Source organism: Squalius cephalus, assembly GCF_949319135.1.
Source record: "Squalius cephalus genome assembly, chromosome: 3".
Lineage (NCBI taxonomy): Eukaryota > Metazoa > Chordata > Actinopteri > Cypriniformes > Leuciscidae > Squalius > Squalius cephalus.
The window spans coordinates 15,651,406-15,670,212 of record NC_137124.1 but is presented as its reverse complement, the minus strand read 5'-3'; the positions used below and the strand labels follow the sequence as shown (position 1 = coordinate 15,670,212).

Genomic DNA, 18,807 nt, shown 5'->3' with positions numbered 1-18,807 from the left:
TGCAGCTAGCGACCTCAAACAGGTGCATCTAATTTAGTATAATAAATGGAGTGGAGGTGGACATTTTAAAGGCAGACTAACAGGTCTTTGAGGGTCAGAATTCTAGCTGATAGACAGGTGTTCAAATACTTATTTGCAGCCTTATCATACAAATAAATAGTTAAAAAATCATATATTGTGATTTCTGGATTTTTTTTTTTAAGATTATGTCTCTCACAGTGGACATGCGCCTACGATGACAATTTCAGACCCCTCCATGATTTCCAAGTGGGAGAACTTGCAAAATAGCAGGGTGTTCAAATACTTATTTTCCTCACTGTATATATATATATATTTTTTTTTTTTCCATTTGATTAATTATAAGTGTTTTTATATTTAAAAAAAAAGTACTCTTTACAAAGGACACATGCAATACTACGTATTTTGACCAAAAAGGTATGTTAAAAGGCAGCATAATATTTGACAAGGTCAAGGTTTGGCTGGCTAGTATGGCTAAGTTTGCCCCTGTTGGTGTATACTGTTACTACACCATCCCAAAAAGCATCTTTCTCCATTAACAGACATTCAGAAGTAGTCGTGTTTTCGTAGTTAAATTAACGCATTCAGTTCCCTTTTAAGGGAAAAAAGGGCTTTGTGCATTTATTAGGTTCTGTGATTTGTTTGCATGACACTCATAGCATAAATAATTTACTTATATTGCTTAAAAAACTGAAGATTCTGTATTTTTCAAACTGCATTCAAACACATAGGAAATCCATATTTTAAAATGACAAATTGTATGAACAGAATCACACAAAATAGAACAAAAAGTCAATGTCATATTAAATAAATGTGTTAATGGCATTAAACAAAAATAATGGTGAATATTTTTAATTAATTGCATTTGTTAACCTAATTCTAATTCCTTCTCTGTGAAGGATGCTGCCTGAATTTGGCCTAAAGAAGGTATATTAGACAACCTGGTCCTACTTTATATTAGGTGTCTTTAACTATGTAATAACACTAAAATTAATCAATTGATGCAATGCACTTATTGTGTACAGTACATACATGTTTTTACGTTGTACTTACATTTAAAAAAAATACCTGCATGTAACATGCTGGTTTGTAGTGAAAACAGCTTCACTGTTTACTGCACTTAGTTATTGTTCTAGTTATTTACTAATAGCAGCTAATGAATTGGAAGTCAGAAATAAATAAGGTGGATAGATCAGCTTTTGCATTAGGAGATTAATGCTGACTAAGTAGGCAGCCCACTAGGTTGTGGAACAAAGCCTTGGAGTGAAAGTCACTGTGACATTACGATCTCACACCCGCCGTGTAGTGGTGTTGTCAGAGGTTTTGTTAAACAGTTGAAAATTGGTCTATTCTGTTTCCAAACACACTTGGTAGAGTCATGCTTTTCTTTAGTGTCTGCATACCATGAGACATCATCACATCCAGAACGGATTGCAAGCATAGAAGCTACCTCAAGACCGTTTGTTCAGTTCCAGACAATTGGAGCGTGCCGTAATTGTTCGGGCATGATGGAAATAATTTGGTCACAGTGGTGCTATTATACAGCAACTGGGAATGGTATCCCTAGAATGATGAGTTTGAGCGGATGTCTTTCTGTATGGGTGGCCCAGTTCCTTCAGGGGAACATTGACATCAACCGTGAAAAACTTGCAGTCTGAGGCGGCAGCCAAGCAAGGGCCTCTATGTCAAGACGCGTAAGATAAGCAGACTTTTCTATTTCTGTTCCACGTCTTCGTTTCTGATTTAACACTTGCATGATGCAACTCTCCAGTTATTTGACTGTATATGGTCTTTAGTTGATTGGTAGTAGGGTTAAAGTAACCAAGTAAAGTCTGTTGAGTATCTGTCAAATGTGAGCATTTGGCATAACGGCACTGGATAGTCGCACAAAGACCCAGTAATAAAAGCAATGACCTCACAAATATCAACTTAAACCCACTTTGTGCCCCACCAGCAGTGTTAACTTAAGAAAACAGACTTTTTCATCTTAGGAAATAGTTTAAAGTTAGGGTAGGCAGTTTACAGAGAGGCGAGCAATTCCAAGCTCTCTTTGAAAGCATAGGATCCCACGCTCCCTTCAGAGCGTCTCCAAATCCACGCCTCCTTCAGAACACATGAACGCACACAGCAGGGAGCAAACAAAAGCATCGCAAGAGACAACGTTAAACTACCTCTTGTCTCAAAGCACATAACATTACAATAATAATGAACATAAACAATTACCTGACTGCTGCAGATTCATTCCAGCGTTAATAGTGTTGCCAATGAATCGCATAAATTCGAGTCACAAACTGGTCATAACATCACAGGTTTCCATCTCTTCAAAAATACAGTGTTAAAATTACAATGTTTTTGGAGCAAATCACCTACCCTACCTTTAAAACTGTGTTTGCGATATTACAATGTGGTACATTTGCATTTTAAAATATTAAAACGAGAGCCGCATTTAATTTAATTTAATTTAATTTAATTTAATTTAATTTAATTTAATTTAATTTGCACCATTTAATACATGTGTTGCCCAAAGTCACAATCTAAAACAATGAAACAACACTAAGACATAGTAGCAATTTAAACACTTTCGTGAGAGTTCCCAAATAGTATTAAAAAGTTGTTTTTTTAACTTGATTTTAAAAATAGGCAATGGATTTGACAGAGAGAGGGAGAACTTTCCAGAGTTTGGGACCCACTCTGGAGAAATCTGTCACCCTTATGTTTATATAAGGGTCCTGGCAAAACAGAGGAGATTTTGATTCTCCGATCTCAGGGGTCTCTGGTGTGTAGACCAACAACATATTGGAAATATAAAGAGGAGCTATTGTGTTGAGTCTTAAAAACAAGTATGAGTTTTTTACATTAACATTAACCTTTTTACACCAAGCTTTTTGCACGTTTCAACGTCATGGTTAAAGATACACACATTTTTTTGTCGAATCAGCAAGATCAAAAGTAAGCACAAATTAACTTTGTTTAGGCTGCTTGGTTTTTGCTGTTTTTTATTTTATTTTAATTTCCAAAAACATATGGTTTGGAAAAAAAAGGTAAACCTCCTTCACTCCGGATTATGCAATACTGGAAATGATCCATTTCAAACTGTGATTTGTTTAAACATAAAAACTACTGATAATGACAAAACGGCTAATCCCCCCCCCCCCCCCCCCCCCCCCCCCCCCCCCCCCCCCATTTTGAAGAATTATTTACTTGGGTAAATGGGCTAAATGTGCTTATGGGATTGCAGCAAAGTAGATATTTGCCTAAAAATGAGGAATAATGTAGTGAAAACACTGTGTAGCATCATCATTGTTGTATTTCCTCCCGTCCCATTTAAATCCACGTCTAACCGTCTGGAATCACCCTTTGAACTCAGTTAAAGGTTGTAATTAAACAAGAGGAAGTTCCCCATTCAGTCAGGTACGTAGGAGGAGTGGAGACGCCTTGTCTTGGAGATCATTCACAGCAGAAGTCTGAGTTTAAATGGAGCTCCTCTCTTTTCAGCTGATGTACAAGGATCCCATTGAGATACGATTTGATTGAGAAGGGATAAGCTCATACCTCAGGCTTAATGTCTCCCATCTCAGATTCACTTCCTGGCTTTTGAAGTCTCTGTTTCTTTGAGTTCTTCACCCTGAGCAATGGTCCACAACTCATGTGAGATCTGATATGAGAGGTTTAACTTTTATGGCTGCCCCACAAGACTTGAGTCAAGAGGGAAACCGGATCTGACTTGAAAATTGGAGATTGACACGTTTGTTTTGACTGTTAAATAAATGTAAACTTAAGAGAAAATCTGAGGACATTCCCTCATTGCTTTATTCAGATATTTCCAGGTATTAGAACTAAAACAAGCAAAACTATTTCAATTTTTTTTTAAATAACTGTCACGTTCACTTTTAAAGTGCCCCATTATGCTTTTTCGAATATTGCCTTTCATTACCGTGTAATATAGCTGTTAGTGAATGTAAAATGTCGGCCAAGTTTTAAAGATCAAAAATCACAATAAATAAAGTTATTGTCTCCTAAAAGAAAGAAATGATTCTGAACAAGGTCTACTTTGACCCACCCTCAAACACTGTAGTTCAAGCGGAGGCCTGGAAGAGTTTGGTTCATAATGTCGACGTGTCGAGAAGACGCTGTTTTTTAGCGCTGTGAAAGCAGATCCATTTTGCATGCACTTCCAATGGATGAGGACTCGTGCTGGAATTGATACAGTAAAACTGGTCCCATTGTTATCGTTTCGTATCACTGTCTATACAAGTTCTGAGGAAGATCTGGAGCTGAAATTCAGATATGGTAATGGGTGAATGTTAATTTCCAACACACGCTGTAGACCAGGGGTGCCCAACCCTGCTCCTGCCGATCGACTGTCCTGCAGAGTTTATCTCCAACCCTAATCAAACACAGCTGAAGCAACCAATTAGGGTCTTCAGGATCACATGAAAATTAAAGGCAGGTGTGTTTGATTAGGGTTGGAGATGAACTGTGCAGGACAGTCGATCGGCAGGAGCAGGGTTGGGCACCCCTGCTGTAGACTAATCACAACAGACTGGACCATCTGACCAATTAGAGCAGAGTAGGCTCTTGGAAAGGAGGGTTAAATTAAGAGATTAAATCCTTTATCGAACCGTTTCAGACACTGTGAGAGTAGAGCTGCAATGTTTATTATGAGTAAATGAAAGTGTTTGTTTTTTGACCTTGGAAAACCTATTGTAAGAGACCTCCAAAACAAAATTAAGAATAGAATAGAATTAAAATAGCACAATAGTATATTTTTATTAAGGAAATTATTATTATTTTTTTACAAGGATGACTTTTACACTGATTAAATGTTCCTATTTCAAATAAATGCTGTTCTTTTGAACTTTCTATTCATCATATTCATTCATTACAAATTCTGACTATCATGTAACTTAGTTCCTGCTTGTCTGTACAAATGCAAGTAACACTGTTGCTTGGGTTTTGCTAGAGGGTTGCTAGGTTGATCTGGTCCATGTCAAAGGATCCCACCCTGTACAGTGTCTATTAAGGACAATCCACATTTCACCGACAGATGCAAACAACGGCAACAGACACTTTGTCGGGTTTTGTCAAATCAGTGTGTTACTCTTGTTGGCATTGGTTGGCGCTTGTAGTCACAGATTGAACATGTTAAATTTGCATTTGTAGGGTCGTTGAATATCTGAGAACTTGGTCGCCATCTGTTGGTGCAGTGTGAATTGGCCTTTAAAAGCATTCACCCCCTCAGACTCTTTGTTTTGCAATGTTTTGTTAGGTTACAGAATTAAATCACAGTGGACTTAATTTGGCCTTTTAGCCACTGATGAACAGGAAAAATTATTCTTTTCATTTCAAAGTGAAAACATACAAAATGACTCAATTGTTTGTAGATTATAAGTATTCATAAATATTCAAATCATCACTGCCACAGCCAATCGATCAAATAATTTACTGTAGTATGAATAAATCTTTTGATGATCAGTGTTGTGGCAATATTTGTAGAAGTTTGTTTCCATTTTGACATGAAAAGTTTGTTGTTGATTAGTTTAGAAAAAAGCCACATTAAATCCTTTGTGATTCAGTGTTCTAAAACAATAGATGAAAATAGTCCATCAAATGAAAATAGTTAATCCCTTAGGAAAGCAGCAGCATAATTTGGGGCATCATTCATATCTGTATACTGTTAAGAAAAGGAATTAAAAGGTTATATGTAATCTTAAAGGGTTCTGTCGGGTGCTTCATATATAGAACCTTTTAGGAGTTCCATCATGGGATCATTTTATTGATTTAGTTTTAAATAATTTAGTTTTAATTCATTAATACATTTTAATTAAATTTTATGAATGAAACAGCTTGTAAACATACTTTATCACTAGAAAAAAATAGAAATAGCTTTGTTAAATATGAACGTATTATGCAATACTTAATGGGGCGGTTTCCTGGACAGTGTTTAAATTAAGCCAGGAGTAGGCCTTAATCTAGAATAGTTAACCGTGTCTTAAAAAATTGCTTACTGTAACACAGATTAAGTACAGAGTAGTTTCACCTGGACTATGGAGATTAAATTAAAACCAACTGTGCTAATCTGAATTAGCATGACAGAGGTTGCCTATAAAACATGGAATGACCAAAAAAAAAAAAAAAAAAAAAAAAAAAAATATATATATATATATATATATATATACACACTGCTCAAAAGTATTAAAGGAACACTTTGAAAACACATCAGATCTCAATGGGGAAAAATATCATGCTGGATATCTATACTAATATGGACTGGATAATGTGTTATGAACGAAAGGATGCCACATCGTTTGATGGAAATGAAAATGATCAACCTACAGAGGATTGAATTCAAAGACACCCCGGAAATCTAAGTGAAAAAATGATGCAGCAGGCTGGTCAATTTTGCTGAAATTTCATTGCAGCAACTCAAAATGGTACTCAGTAGTTTGTATGGCCCCCACGTGCTTGTATGCATGCCTGACAACGTCGGGGCATGCTCCTAATGAGACGACGGATGGTGTCCTGGGGTATTTCCTCCCAGATCTGGACCAGCGCATCACTGAGCTCCTGGACAGTCTGAGGTGCAACCAGGTGATGTCAGATGGACCGAAACACAATGTCCCAGAGGTGTTCTATTGGATGTAGGTCAGGTGAGCGTGGTGGCCCTTCAATGGTATCATTCCTTCATCCTCCAGGAACTGCCTGCATGCTCTCACCACATGAGGCCGGGCATTGTTGTGCACCAGGAGGAACCCAGGACACACTGCACCAGCATAGGGTCTGACAATGGATCCAAGGATTTCATCCCGATACCTAATGGCAGTCAGGGTGCCATTGTCTAGCCTGCAGAGGTCTGTGCGTCCCTCCATGGATATGCCTCCCCAGACCATCACTGACCCACCATCAAACCGGTCATGCTGAACGATGTTACAGGCAGCATAACATTCTCCACGGCTTCTCCAGACCCTTTCCTGTCTGTCACGTGCTCAGGGTGAACCTGCTCTCATTTGTGAAAACCACAGGGCACCAGTGGCGGACCTGCCAATTCTGGTGTTCAATGGGAAATGCCAATCGAACTCCCTGGTGCTGGGCAGTGAGCACAGGGCCCACTAGAGGACGTCGGGCCCAGAGGCCACCCTCATGAAGTCTGTTTCTGATTATTTGGTCAGAGACATTCACACCAGTGGCCTGCTGGAGGTCATTTTGTAGGGCTCTGGCAGTGCTCATCATGTTCCTCCTCGCACAAAGGAGCAGATACCGGTCCTGCTGATGGGTTAAGGACCTTCTACGGCCCTGTCCAGCTCTCCTAGAGTAGCTGTCTGTCTTCCTGGAATCTCCTCCATGCTCTTGAGACTGTGCTGGGAGACACAGCAAACCTTCTGGCAATGGCACGTATTGATGAGCCATCCTGAAGGAGCTGGACTGCCTGCGCAACCTCTGTAGGGTCCAGGTATCGCCTCATGCTACCAGTAGTGACACTGACCCTAGCCAAATGCAAAACTGGTGAAAAACAGTCCAAAAAGATGAGTAGGGAAAAAATGTCAGTGGCCTCCACCTGTAAAACCATTCCTGTTTTGGGGGTTGTCTCACTGTTGCCCATCTAGTGCACCTGCTGTTAATGTCATTAACACTAAAGAAGCTGAAACTGATTACCAACCCCCTCTGTTACTTAACTGACCAGATCAATATCCCAGGAGTTTAACTGACTTGATGCTATTCTCTGATTAAAAAGTGTTCCCTTTATTTTTTTGAGCAGTGTATATATATATATACACTGCAATAAAATGGGCAACCCCAAAAAATACTAACATAGCAGAAACTTTTAAATACCAACATAATAATTGAACATTAAACATTAACAAGTCTCTCCGTTTTCTCATCTTGCTAATTTGTTTGAATAAAATATCACTTTATTTCAATTCAGCCCTGTGCAAAGCATGATGGGAAGTGAATGTCCTGTATGACTGGGTTTCTAGATTGAAACATATTTCAATATGAAAACATCAAGTGAAGTCAAAGAGTGACCATCTCAAGTCAGTTTAACATGAACCAATCACATTTGAACTAGAAACCCGATACAATGGTGTTAAAACAAAATTAAATGTTTAAATTATATATTAATAATGTGTGTGTGTGTGTGTGTGTGTGTGTGTGTGTGTGTGTGTGTGTGTGTGTGTGTATCCAAGTAATGCATGTGTCTTCTTTGAAACACAAAGTTAATCTAAAGTTAAACCTGCCTCCTGGTTAATTTAAGCCTCAATTTAGTCCTGGAGTAACTCTAGTCTTCCTCCAGGAAATCATCTTATTAAACTCTGGACTAAACTAAATCTAGGACTATTTAAAGCCATGACAGAGAAAGCAGATTTCTGTTAATCTGGTTTAAAGGGCCGTTTTAGTCTTAATCTCTGTCCGGGATTCTGCCCCTAAGACATTTCTCCTTATGTAACCTTTTTGGCATAAAGCGTTCTTTAAAATTGTTACATGCTGCTATGTATCATCCAAGGAATGAAGAATGTGACATGGAACGAATAACTAGATACATTTAATTAACACACTTAATATTCAACAATATTACTAATCTGCTTGCATTGACACCATTGTATGTTAACTAAACCGAGCTGGACGATGACATCACTGTTTTCTCCAGAGCTGCTGTATAGATAGATACATGACTGAATTAAGGACTAATGATTTTTTTACAACGGAAATTAATCAACACTGAACTTACTTAAGATGGACAATGCCACTATTTTCTTGTAGAGCTGCTTTACAGCCAAAACAAACTTTGTTGCATTATTTTTCTGTTATCACTGTAAAGCTGCTTTGAAACAATCTGCATTGTAAAAAGCGCTGTATAAATAAAGGTGACTTGACAAGAAGCGAGAGCATACATCAAAACAACTAGCATAAGACTGAACTTAGGAAAACTCAGGGCATATATACACAGGGAAAACAAAGGGAGCTACATGAAACGCAGGTGAAACTAATTAGTAACTATGGGAACAAACTGGCACACACTAGGAAACTAGGTCAATTAACAATGCCTGGGAACACAGGCAAACAGGAACAGGGAAAACCAAACTAAAACGCAATGAAACTAAACCAAAACAGAACTACACATTACATTAGTCTCCCCTCCTGGAAGATGCGTCCTCGCACCGTAACAGTCCAACTGAGGTGGGATGGGTCGGGGCTCTAGAGGAAGACGTAAAGCAGGCAAAGGGCAGGAAACTACGGAAAATAACAGAGGGAGAGACCAGGGTGGGGATGATGGTGGGAGGACCCAAATATATACACAGAGAAAGGACTCCTTAAAACTAAACATGAGGCTTTGAGCAATAGTTATTTCAATAATTCACAACCCTCAAAGTTTCAAAAGTCTACTGAGTAGAGGTCTCATAGTTTTAAGGGTTGACCTCTTGTCTAGTACAAACAAACAAACAAACAAACATCCCTCAGGGATTTGGGATTTCCGTCGTGTCGTGATTCGGAAGTAGGTTGTTTAGTCATAATCAACAACTTCCTTTTCGGCTGTCCCACTTCGCTATGTTTATTGATATTTGAAGCTCATATGAATGAAGCTCCACGGCCATGAGTTGAACTTTAAATCATGGTCTATCACTAGCGTAAAGCATACATTAAGCTGATGGCCACAAGAAACACTGTGATGAAATGTAAACCTAAAAAGCCCATAGACATATTTTCATGCCTGTGTAGGGTGTGAACAGCAAGTTTCCATTGCTCTGTTCTGTACTTCTGTTTCATATATATGGGAATGTGGGTTATGTGAGGAATAGTAAAGCATGGTGTTCTGGGTAATATGGAAACGATCCTGCCTTTCAGTTCTGTTGATCGTCTCCATGGCTTTATAAGCCCTCCTGCACAGTAGGTTCAACATGCCGTTTCATGTTTTCTGTGGGCCGTTTGAGGGTTGAGAGTGATGGTTCAGTGTGGGATTGTAAAACTGAAGCTTTATTATAGAATCAGGTCATTAAACTCAAGAAAATCCTATGTAGACAGTTTTCTCTGCTCATGCAAATTTGTATTTCACAGTCAATCTTTGTTTTTTTAATATTCAAAAAGTGTCTGCGTTTTTCGTACACATATTAAATCATTTATTTTATATATACAATTTATTTGTTTGTTTTATCAATATGTGCCTGTTTAATAATGGAGTGTATTATTTCATTTAATATAATACTGTGGAGGAGAAACAATTGAGATATTTAAGAAAATATGTTTTTTCACTTACCTTTTGAAATGTTTTTTGATTGATTCTCGCTGCTAGATAATAACGTGTCCTGTACATTTTAAAATAAGTAATAAAAAAGCAGTAAAATAGTATGAAATAAAGTATTAAACAAACAAACAAATAAATAGTAAAATAGGTTGAAAATTTCATTAATTTGACTTTGGGTTGACACCCAAACCTCTCTCTATATATTTATACAGCATATACTGTATATATAAAGAGAGAGAGAGAGATAAAAGACAGAGGAGAGAGGATCCTGAATGGAATGTTTAAAGCAGCTGACCGAGAGCGATCCTCACAACTAATAACAAAGCATTTGTCGCAGTTCAGCCAGGCCGCCCAGGCTGCTGAGCTGGTAGATTCGCTGTTCTTCTCCCGTCACGAAAGGGCTCAACTTGTGAATGCAATCCACTCTACATGTGCTAACGGCAAATTAACCCCAGATAAATAATCTGCAAAATATCTCCCGGCGCCGTGTATTTAGCCATGTCTTTCTGAGTCTGTCTGGCTGGGCGCTTTAGCTATGGGGCCCGTGGCCATTTTTGATCCAACAAGCGCTGAGTCAAATACAGCTGGTGATATCATCGCCCTGTCAATCTGTTTCGTTTTTCTTTCAATCAACTGTAAAAAATAAATAAAAAAAATCCAGGAAATTTACGGTAAAAAAAAAACAGCTGCTGTGGTTGCCAGAAATTTACTGGAAAAAATTATGGTAGCAACATTTTAGGTTTTACAGATTTAACTTGAATTTGTAGTAAAAAAAAAAAAAGTTTTTAATTAACTGATATAATGTTAATATACCAACATTTCCATTTCTGTTGCTCACATTGACGTTGTATCGAATGAGAGACACTAGGAGTCACTCTTGGGAGCCCCAAACACCTCTGACCTGTTCACAAAAGGTCAATTAAGTTGGCGTGTAGAATTTGCATGTCTGGCCACTCTGCCGGACATACAGGTATAGAAGAAGGTCAACATAATCTACACATTCAGCTTTGTTCTTCAGAACCAGATCTTGTATGCAGAGAAGCACTGCTGGCTGTCTATTCACCTCGTTGGATTTTCAAAGAGCTCACTTCAGTGGTCTCCCTCTCGTTTGAGCACAGTTAAGTGCGTTAAGTTCCCTTGGGTGCATCAGAGGTGTCTAAAAGAGGCAATTTCCTTAAATAAAGAGCAAATTCCTCTAAAAGACAGCACGGCGGATCGAGTCTTTAAAAGATGACTTTCCATCCTTGTCCTTCTGGTTGTGGTCGCTTCCTCTGCTGTTCACCTCTTTGTGAATTTAATATCTCATTCACGGTTTCCTAAGGATGAGAAGCTGTCAATCGCAGCATCGGAGGGTGAGCTGTTGTCTTCGAAGGCTGAAGATTCACCTGGTCTCCCACCCTCGAGTGTGACGACTCAGGCTGAGTGTGACAGAGTTGGTAGCTCTACTTTCCCGGGCAGTCATAAGCATTGGGCTGAAGTGGAATCCTTTGCCCTGTCTCAATCACTTGTGGCTGGATAGTTGGTTTCTAGGCTAGAGTGCGATACGATGCGCTGCATCACCCCACCCCAGTTCCATTCTTCCTGGAAGTGCATGATGATCTCACAAAGTCATGGAAGGCTCTGTTTTCCTCCAGAAAACAGCTTGCGTGCTTATTTGCTCTCACTACCCTCGACGGAGCGTCAGCCCGGGGATACTCGGGGTCCCACAAGTTTAGCATGTGATTGTGGTGCATCTGTGCTTGCAGAATGGCGTCACCTTGAGGAGTCGCCTGAAGCTCCCGACCAGGGCCTGTAAGTTTTCCTCATCTCTTACAGTAAGGGCTTACAGTGCCGCTGGTCTCTGCTCTGCACGCAATGGCCATCCTGCAGGTCTATCAGACCAGAGCGTTAAAAGAACTTCACAAAGGTAGTAGTGATCCAGAGCTCATGCTCGAACTGCACTCAGCAACCAACTTCGCCCTCCTGGCCATGAAGGTCACAGCGCAGGCTCTGGGTGAGACGATGTCCACACTTGTGGACCAGGAGCACCACCTATGGCTCAAAGTTGCAGAGATGTGGGAGGTAGAGAAAGTGTACTTGATGATACTGTTGAGGACTTCGCACAGCAGTTCTCAGCAGTAAAGAAGCAGACGAAGCAGACATCTTGCCTCGATGCAGGTCGACCACCAGATCCCCGAGGCCTCAGCCCCTGCCTGCCCGTTGCCGAGGGTGGCCCACTGTAAAGGCTGCACCGGGCCCACCCACTAAGGAGCCTGGGTCAGCAGCTTGAATGCTACGGTCCTCTTGTAGGAAGTTGGTCCCGCCCGTCAATCACCAGGCAGCTAAGAACCCGCCTAAGGCTTCGAAGCGGCCATAAGATAGGCGACCCAGGGATGAAGGAGACCCCACTAACCTGCCCGCCTCTGAAGAGACGGGCCTCAATCCCGCTGAAGGATGGGAGAAGAATTTTTGTTTAATTTTTCCTCTTATTTTGCCAGATGCCACACGGCTGACGGCTCTTTCATGCTCAGAAAAAGTTTCCTCTTTTGCTGGGTCATTCCCTAACACTAGACACTCATGGTTCTCGACCCTGGGGTTGATGCATATGAAACCGCTTTAGCAAATCCAGAGATGTGCATGGCACCGCCATCACACTGAACACTCCTTGGTCAGACCAGTTGTTGTTGTCACAACAGATGCCTCCAACACAGGCTGGGGTGCCATATGCTATGGGCGTGCAGTTTTTGGGCACTGGATAGGACCCCGTTTGCACTGGCATATCAACTGCCTAGAGTTGTTGGCTGTGATATTTGCACTGAAACGATTTTGCCAGCTGGTTCATGGCAAGCACGTGTTGATTCACATGGTCAAGGTCCCTGCGAGCAACTCACATTCTGGGCATCCTCAATCGCGCTGCCGACATGCTTTCAGGACAGGTCACGCTCTGAGGAGAATAGAGACTCCACCCCCAAGTGGTCCAGCTGATTTAGAGTCGGTTCGACGTGGCTCAGGTGGAGCTTTTCGCCTCCGAAGAATCCTCCCATTGCACTCTGTGGTATTCCCCGATCCAGGCCCCTCTTGGCATGGACGCACTAGCGCACAGCTGGACTCGGGACCTGCGCAAGTACATATTTCCCCCAGTGAGCCTCATTGCACAGACAGTGTGCAAGATCAAGACCCTACTGGCCCAACCAGACTTGGTTCTCAGAGCTTATGCTAATGGAATTGGCCCCTCCCTAGCGAATTCCCCTGAAGAAGGACCTACCTTCTCCGGAGCATGGCACAATCTGGCACTTTCGCCCAAACCTCTGGAACCTCCACGAATGGTCCCTGGATGAGACTTGGAGGAGTTCAGAGGTCTGCCACTACCTGTGGTAGACACTATCACACAGACTAGAGCCCCTTTTACTAGGCGGTTGTGTGCCTTAAAATGGCGCCCAAGGTCATTTACCATGGGCGTTGGAAGGTTGCGAGACAGCGTAGCTGCATTTGTCATTTTGGCACGCGAAAGCGTGCTATAGCATCTGCACTGCTTCAGGTTCAGGTTGTGGCTGTCAAAAGTGAGTCAGTCTATCTATCTATCTATCTATCTATTGTATCAATCAATCAATTAATCAATCAATCGTTCTGTCATTCTATCGTTGTATCTATCGTCCTTTTGTCTCAAACTTTGCTTCTGTAGTTAATAATTACAGTGGATTTGAATTTCTTTTGAAATTCAGTCATTTTAACTACTTATTTAATTATCCTTAAATTCATAAATTTCTCATCCTGTTTTCAAATTCAGCAAGTAAAATTAATTAAATAAAAAGGAGGGGGTTTAAATAATTTGTCGAGCTCTCATTTCCATTCATTTGCAATGCAGTTGTACCTTATTAAGCCTACCTGTCTGTCATCTGTAGTTCACACATCCAGACAGTCATTACACATTATAGATTACATTCCATCAACTCAGAGCAAGCTATAAAAATAACTGCACAGAACTATTGCAGAGACTTGCTTACAGAAACTTGAACTCATCTGACCCTTAAACTGTAAATCAGTCAGTGACAGATGTAGCAGATATAATTGCAGCTCTTGTCTTAGTATGCATGGCTGTAAAGAAGAAGAAGAAAAGAAATAGAGCATTAGAAGAGAAGTGAAGGAATTTGGGACAACATCTGTTTTCCAATCAACCTGCTGTTATTTTTATATGGCATTCAAAGAAAATAATTTTCCCATCATACAATTCCAGCCAGTGTAAAAAATGGCACAGCCCGTTATTTTCCAACATGTGTTTTAAACCTCAGCTCCATGTGTACAGATGAAAAAAATCATCCTGACACAAGCAAATCATCAAGTCATCTATATTGCTAATATGATATTACAGTTTTTGCGTTTGATGATTGAATTAGGGTTTCAGTCTCCATACATGGATTCGGTATGATATGTTTTATTGAAGAATGATGAAGCACAGTTAATTTGTTTTTACATGGCAATTATTTCCAGCATCAGTCATCAAACATTGTGACCAAATAACAAAGAAACGCTGATTTATGATCTACAGTGGAACATCCAAATTTCCCTTTATTTTTTAGTTGCTTTCACCAGCATAGAAGATATTTTAGTGCTGCCAGGCGAGTTTCTGTCCTGTTGCCTTAGAACAATATTTATTGAACCACAGTGTGAAACATGTAAGACCATCTGAAGAAATAATTTCTAGTCTGTTTTTGTTTAATAAGATGTGTTAAAGTGCTTGTTTATCATTGTCTTTTTCTTGTGGGCCTTTTAAGTCATGCTGTTGTTGTTCAGTATTTTTATTCTGTATTGATAGTAAACAGCTGTTTTGCACACAAGTCAGTGAAGAGTGTGTTAGTATGTATTCCATGCTTCGTTTTTCACATTAATTAAAGTAATAATCGACTTGCGAGCTCCTATGTAGACAACATTTTAAGGCTTGTGCTCACAACCAGGCATGAACTTTGTCGTAATGTACTATTTCAAAATGCTTTCTGTTATTTTCACAGAATAAAATAAGATGCTATAAGATAAGATAAAATAAGAAACATTCCCACAGCCCCTGAAAACTAGTCAGGAGAGAGTGGTAAGTGAGGATTTGAAGAGAGAAACAGTTCAGTAGTATATTTTTAGTTAGTAATTGAATGCTATTGTTTCTGGTGCAGCTTTAAATTGCCAAAAACATCTGTACGATGCATATGTATAGTGCAGATGTGAATCTCAATGAATACTGGTTTGATTTTTCTTTTGAGTAGACAAAGTGAACAAAAAATGTAAGAAAGAGTAGCTAGACTAATATTTGCTGTTTTTTGTGTGTGTGGATATGACCAGTTGAAGAAGCCTGATGAATGTTCCATATTTTTATATATTCTTCATAAAGTTTTCTTTAACAGTATAATGCAGTTCTAATCTACGCAAAAACCACACAATCTGAAAAATGTGATATATCATCATGCAATCAAACATTCTCTTTTCCTGTCGGGTTACAGTGTATTCCATATAGTCCCTCTGCAGGACCAAACTGCTCTCTTGTCATCCTAAACACAGTTTTGTATTGTATTTTTTTTTTTTTTTAACACAAGCATCTGGGCTGAATTTCATTCTCTAGTTATTGATTTCACTTATGGCGGTCAGAGGCTAAGTGAGGTTGTCTGGGTTTCGTCCAGTGTCAGACACAAACCAGGTGCTTTCACAGAAACACGTGATAGTCTGTGATGTGACGTAGGTTATGATGTCACATATTTGATGCATAGGGCATGTGTTTGGTATCAGTTTGTACCAAAATTAAGTGGCTAGATTTTTACATTTTCTAAAGACATTCAAGTTAAGAGCGTTGTGGGTGGTTGCCAGGTTGCTATGCTGTTGCTAGGTGTGTTCTGATATATTTTGAATGTCCTCCAGTCTCTGAATGACCCTTCAAGCAGTAAAGTATCAGATTTGTGGTTCAGTTGTGCTTCTTTTCTGTCCATTATCTTCTCACTCTGTACTTTGCTCTTTCCTCAGGAATCGCTTATCTAGGTGGCACCTGTAGCTCCAAGAGGAAGTGTGTGCTGGCGGAGGACAACGGACTCAACCTGGCCTTCACCATCGCTCATGAGCTTGGCCACAAGTGAGTCTAAATGGTGTAGAAAACTGATTTAGAAGCCTCTGTTATTGTCTTAAAATGAGTTCTGGTGCATCACATTTTTGCTCCATCACCACCTCTGTTTTCATGCAATGAAATATACATCTGAGAACTGTTTTTTGAGAAGCACTGTAGTACTTCAAATATCTGAGCATGATACTTGTCTAACCCTCATGTACAGTGAAGATGGACTTCATGTAACATTATTTGTGTTTGGGGTTCTTTGTTTTAATGAAAATGATTTATCCAATATAGTTTAAAAAATCTGTTTGGCAAACACATCAGAAATAATCAGAAAATCTTGTCTTGTGAAATGTTACCCCATTAAGCCATATTTTATAGTTTGGGTGATAATAAGCATTCTCATAGAGATTCATCATTATGAAGAGTCATGAAGTATAAAGATGATACTACAATTGTACATACACTACCGTTCAAAAGTTTTGGGTCAATATTTAATACTTTTGATCCGCAATATTTCAAAAGATTTCTATTTCAAATAAATGCTGTTCTTTTGAATCCTGTATCAACACAAAAATATTAAGCATCTGTTTTCAAAATTGTAAGTAAGAAAAGTATCTTGAGCAGCAAATCAGCATATTAGAATAATTTCAGAAGGATCCTTTGACTCTAAAGACTGGAGTATGATGTTGAAAATGCAGCTTTGCATCACAGGAATAAATTACATTTTAAAATATATTCAAAAAGAAAACAGTTATTTTAAATTGTAATAATATTTCACAATATTACTGTTTTCACTGTATTTCTAATCAAACAAATGCAGCCTTGGTGAGCATAAGAAACTTCTTTCAAAAACAATTAACGACCCCAAACTAATAGAAGATAATAAAGAGATAATTCTGCCAAAAACGAAAATTCAATCATCATTTACACAGCCTCATGTCCTTCCAAACCTGTATGACTTGCAGTCTTCTGTATTCACCCAGTTCATTTCCATACAATAAAAGCATATTGTAACTAGGGGTGGTGAAGCAAAGTAAATAAGTAAATAAAAAGCACCATAAAAGTAGTCATATTCCAATATGCCATATTCCAACCCCTATTATAGCTTTGTGTGAGGAAAAGAACGAAATTAAGTTTTTGTACCAGAGACTTGAGAACCACTGGTCACTGTTTTCTTTTATTTCATGGAAAAGAGCAGCATGAACATTTCCTTTTGAGTTACACGGAAAAAAGAGAGTCATACAGATTTGGAAAGACATGAGAGTGAGTAAATTCTGACAGAATCTTCATTTTTGTGTGAACTATACATTTAATTTTCCATTTTTGTTCGCACGTACCAGGGATTTTTTTCACATCTTATCAATTCAGCATCTATTTAAAGGCTGATGACTTTCGCCTTTTTGGTCCAATAAGTACAGTAGATTAATGCAATCTCGGCTATTCCCACCAAAAGTAGAGGCACCTGACCAGATCTTCATCCATGATCAGACTTCTCTTCAGAGATGTAAATATCTGGTTTGTAATCTAAATTATACATGAGCATGTGATGCTCTCTGTTGTTTTGTTGTAAATGCTCTGCTCTGCTCTTTTTAACAACAGTGAGTGATTAAGAAAAAAACACTTTCATCCTCACCGAGTGATTTGGAAAATCTAGTGAAATTCCTGAAAGAGAACATGCTATAAAACATTTCATGTTCACACATCATTCACATGAATTACTGGATTGAACCGAATGCCACGACTATGTGTTACTCACTTCTCACAATAGCAGCCCTTCATCCCCTTGCTAGCATAAAGCCCTCTTTGATAGAACAATGATGGGCAGCCAACAACAAAATTTGTCTGGAAAAACGGCCAAGCTACATTAGCGTAAGCGCCGTCTTTGTGGCAGTGCCAGTCTTCAGAGGAGTTATCACCATACCTGCTCCACTATAGCGTGCAGCAGGACGGCACAGGCCAAAGTCAGGTTTAATGCCCGACAGTAATGAGTTGGCACCGATCACGCCCGGCTGGTGCCGATACCAGGGCCGCGTCGCTAGTCATCACACGCACACAAGGGGTTTCATTGTCTCGAGTCTGTAAAAACACTATTAAAGCAAGTATATTATGGGTTTATATGTATGCTTAGTTCTTTACAATAAAGACGCATCAAAATGATAATTTCATTATCATTCGCTAACACTACTGTCGCTAACACTACTGCGGTATTGAATATTTCTGAAAGCATGGCATTTACTAGCTCTAATAAACACATGCTACAGCGTCACACTTTCTGATGGATTGAGATTTATCAGACTACTAAGCAGAGTTTCTCATATTTCATCATAAGTGCACCTGGCGTGATCTACTCAAGACCTTTTGATTTGGTGTGTGGGCGTAACAAAGCTTGATGAGTGTCTGGAGTCTTGTTTTAGCACTGCTCCATTCGTTACACTTTATCAAGTGTAGATGCTGATCATTTTCCAATAATAACAGCCGAAGGAGC

General features: G+C 39.4%; 1 protein-coding gene across 2 annotated transcripts in view; it reads left to right on the top strand.

The window, feature by feature from the left end:
• The window catches only part of adamts17 (ADAM metallopeptidase with thrombospondin type 1 motif, 17), a 123,332-nt gene that overhangs the window by 36,843 nt on the left and 67,682 nt on the right, over window positions 1-18,807 (top strand). For both annotated transcript variants that reach the window (XM_079866515.1, XM_079866514.1), the window contains exon 8: window positions 16,238-16,343. In XM_079866515.1, the coding sequence (XP_079722641.1) occupies window positions 16,238-16,343 (106 nt within the window). The remainder of the gene's footprint in view (window positions 1-16,237; window positions 16,344-18,807) is intronic.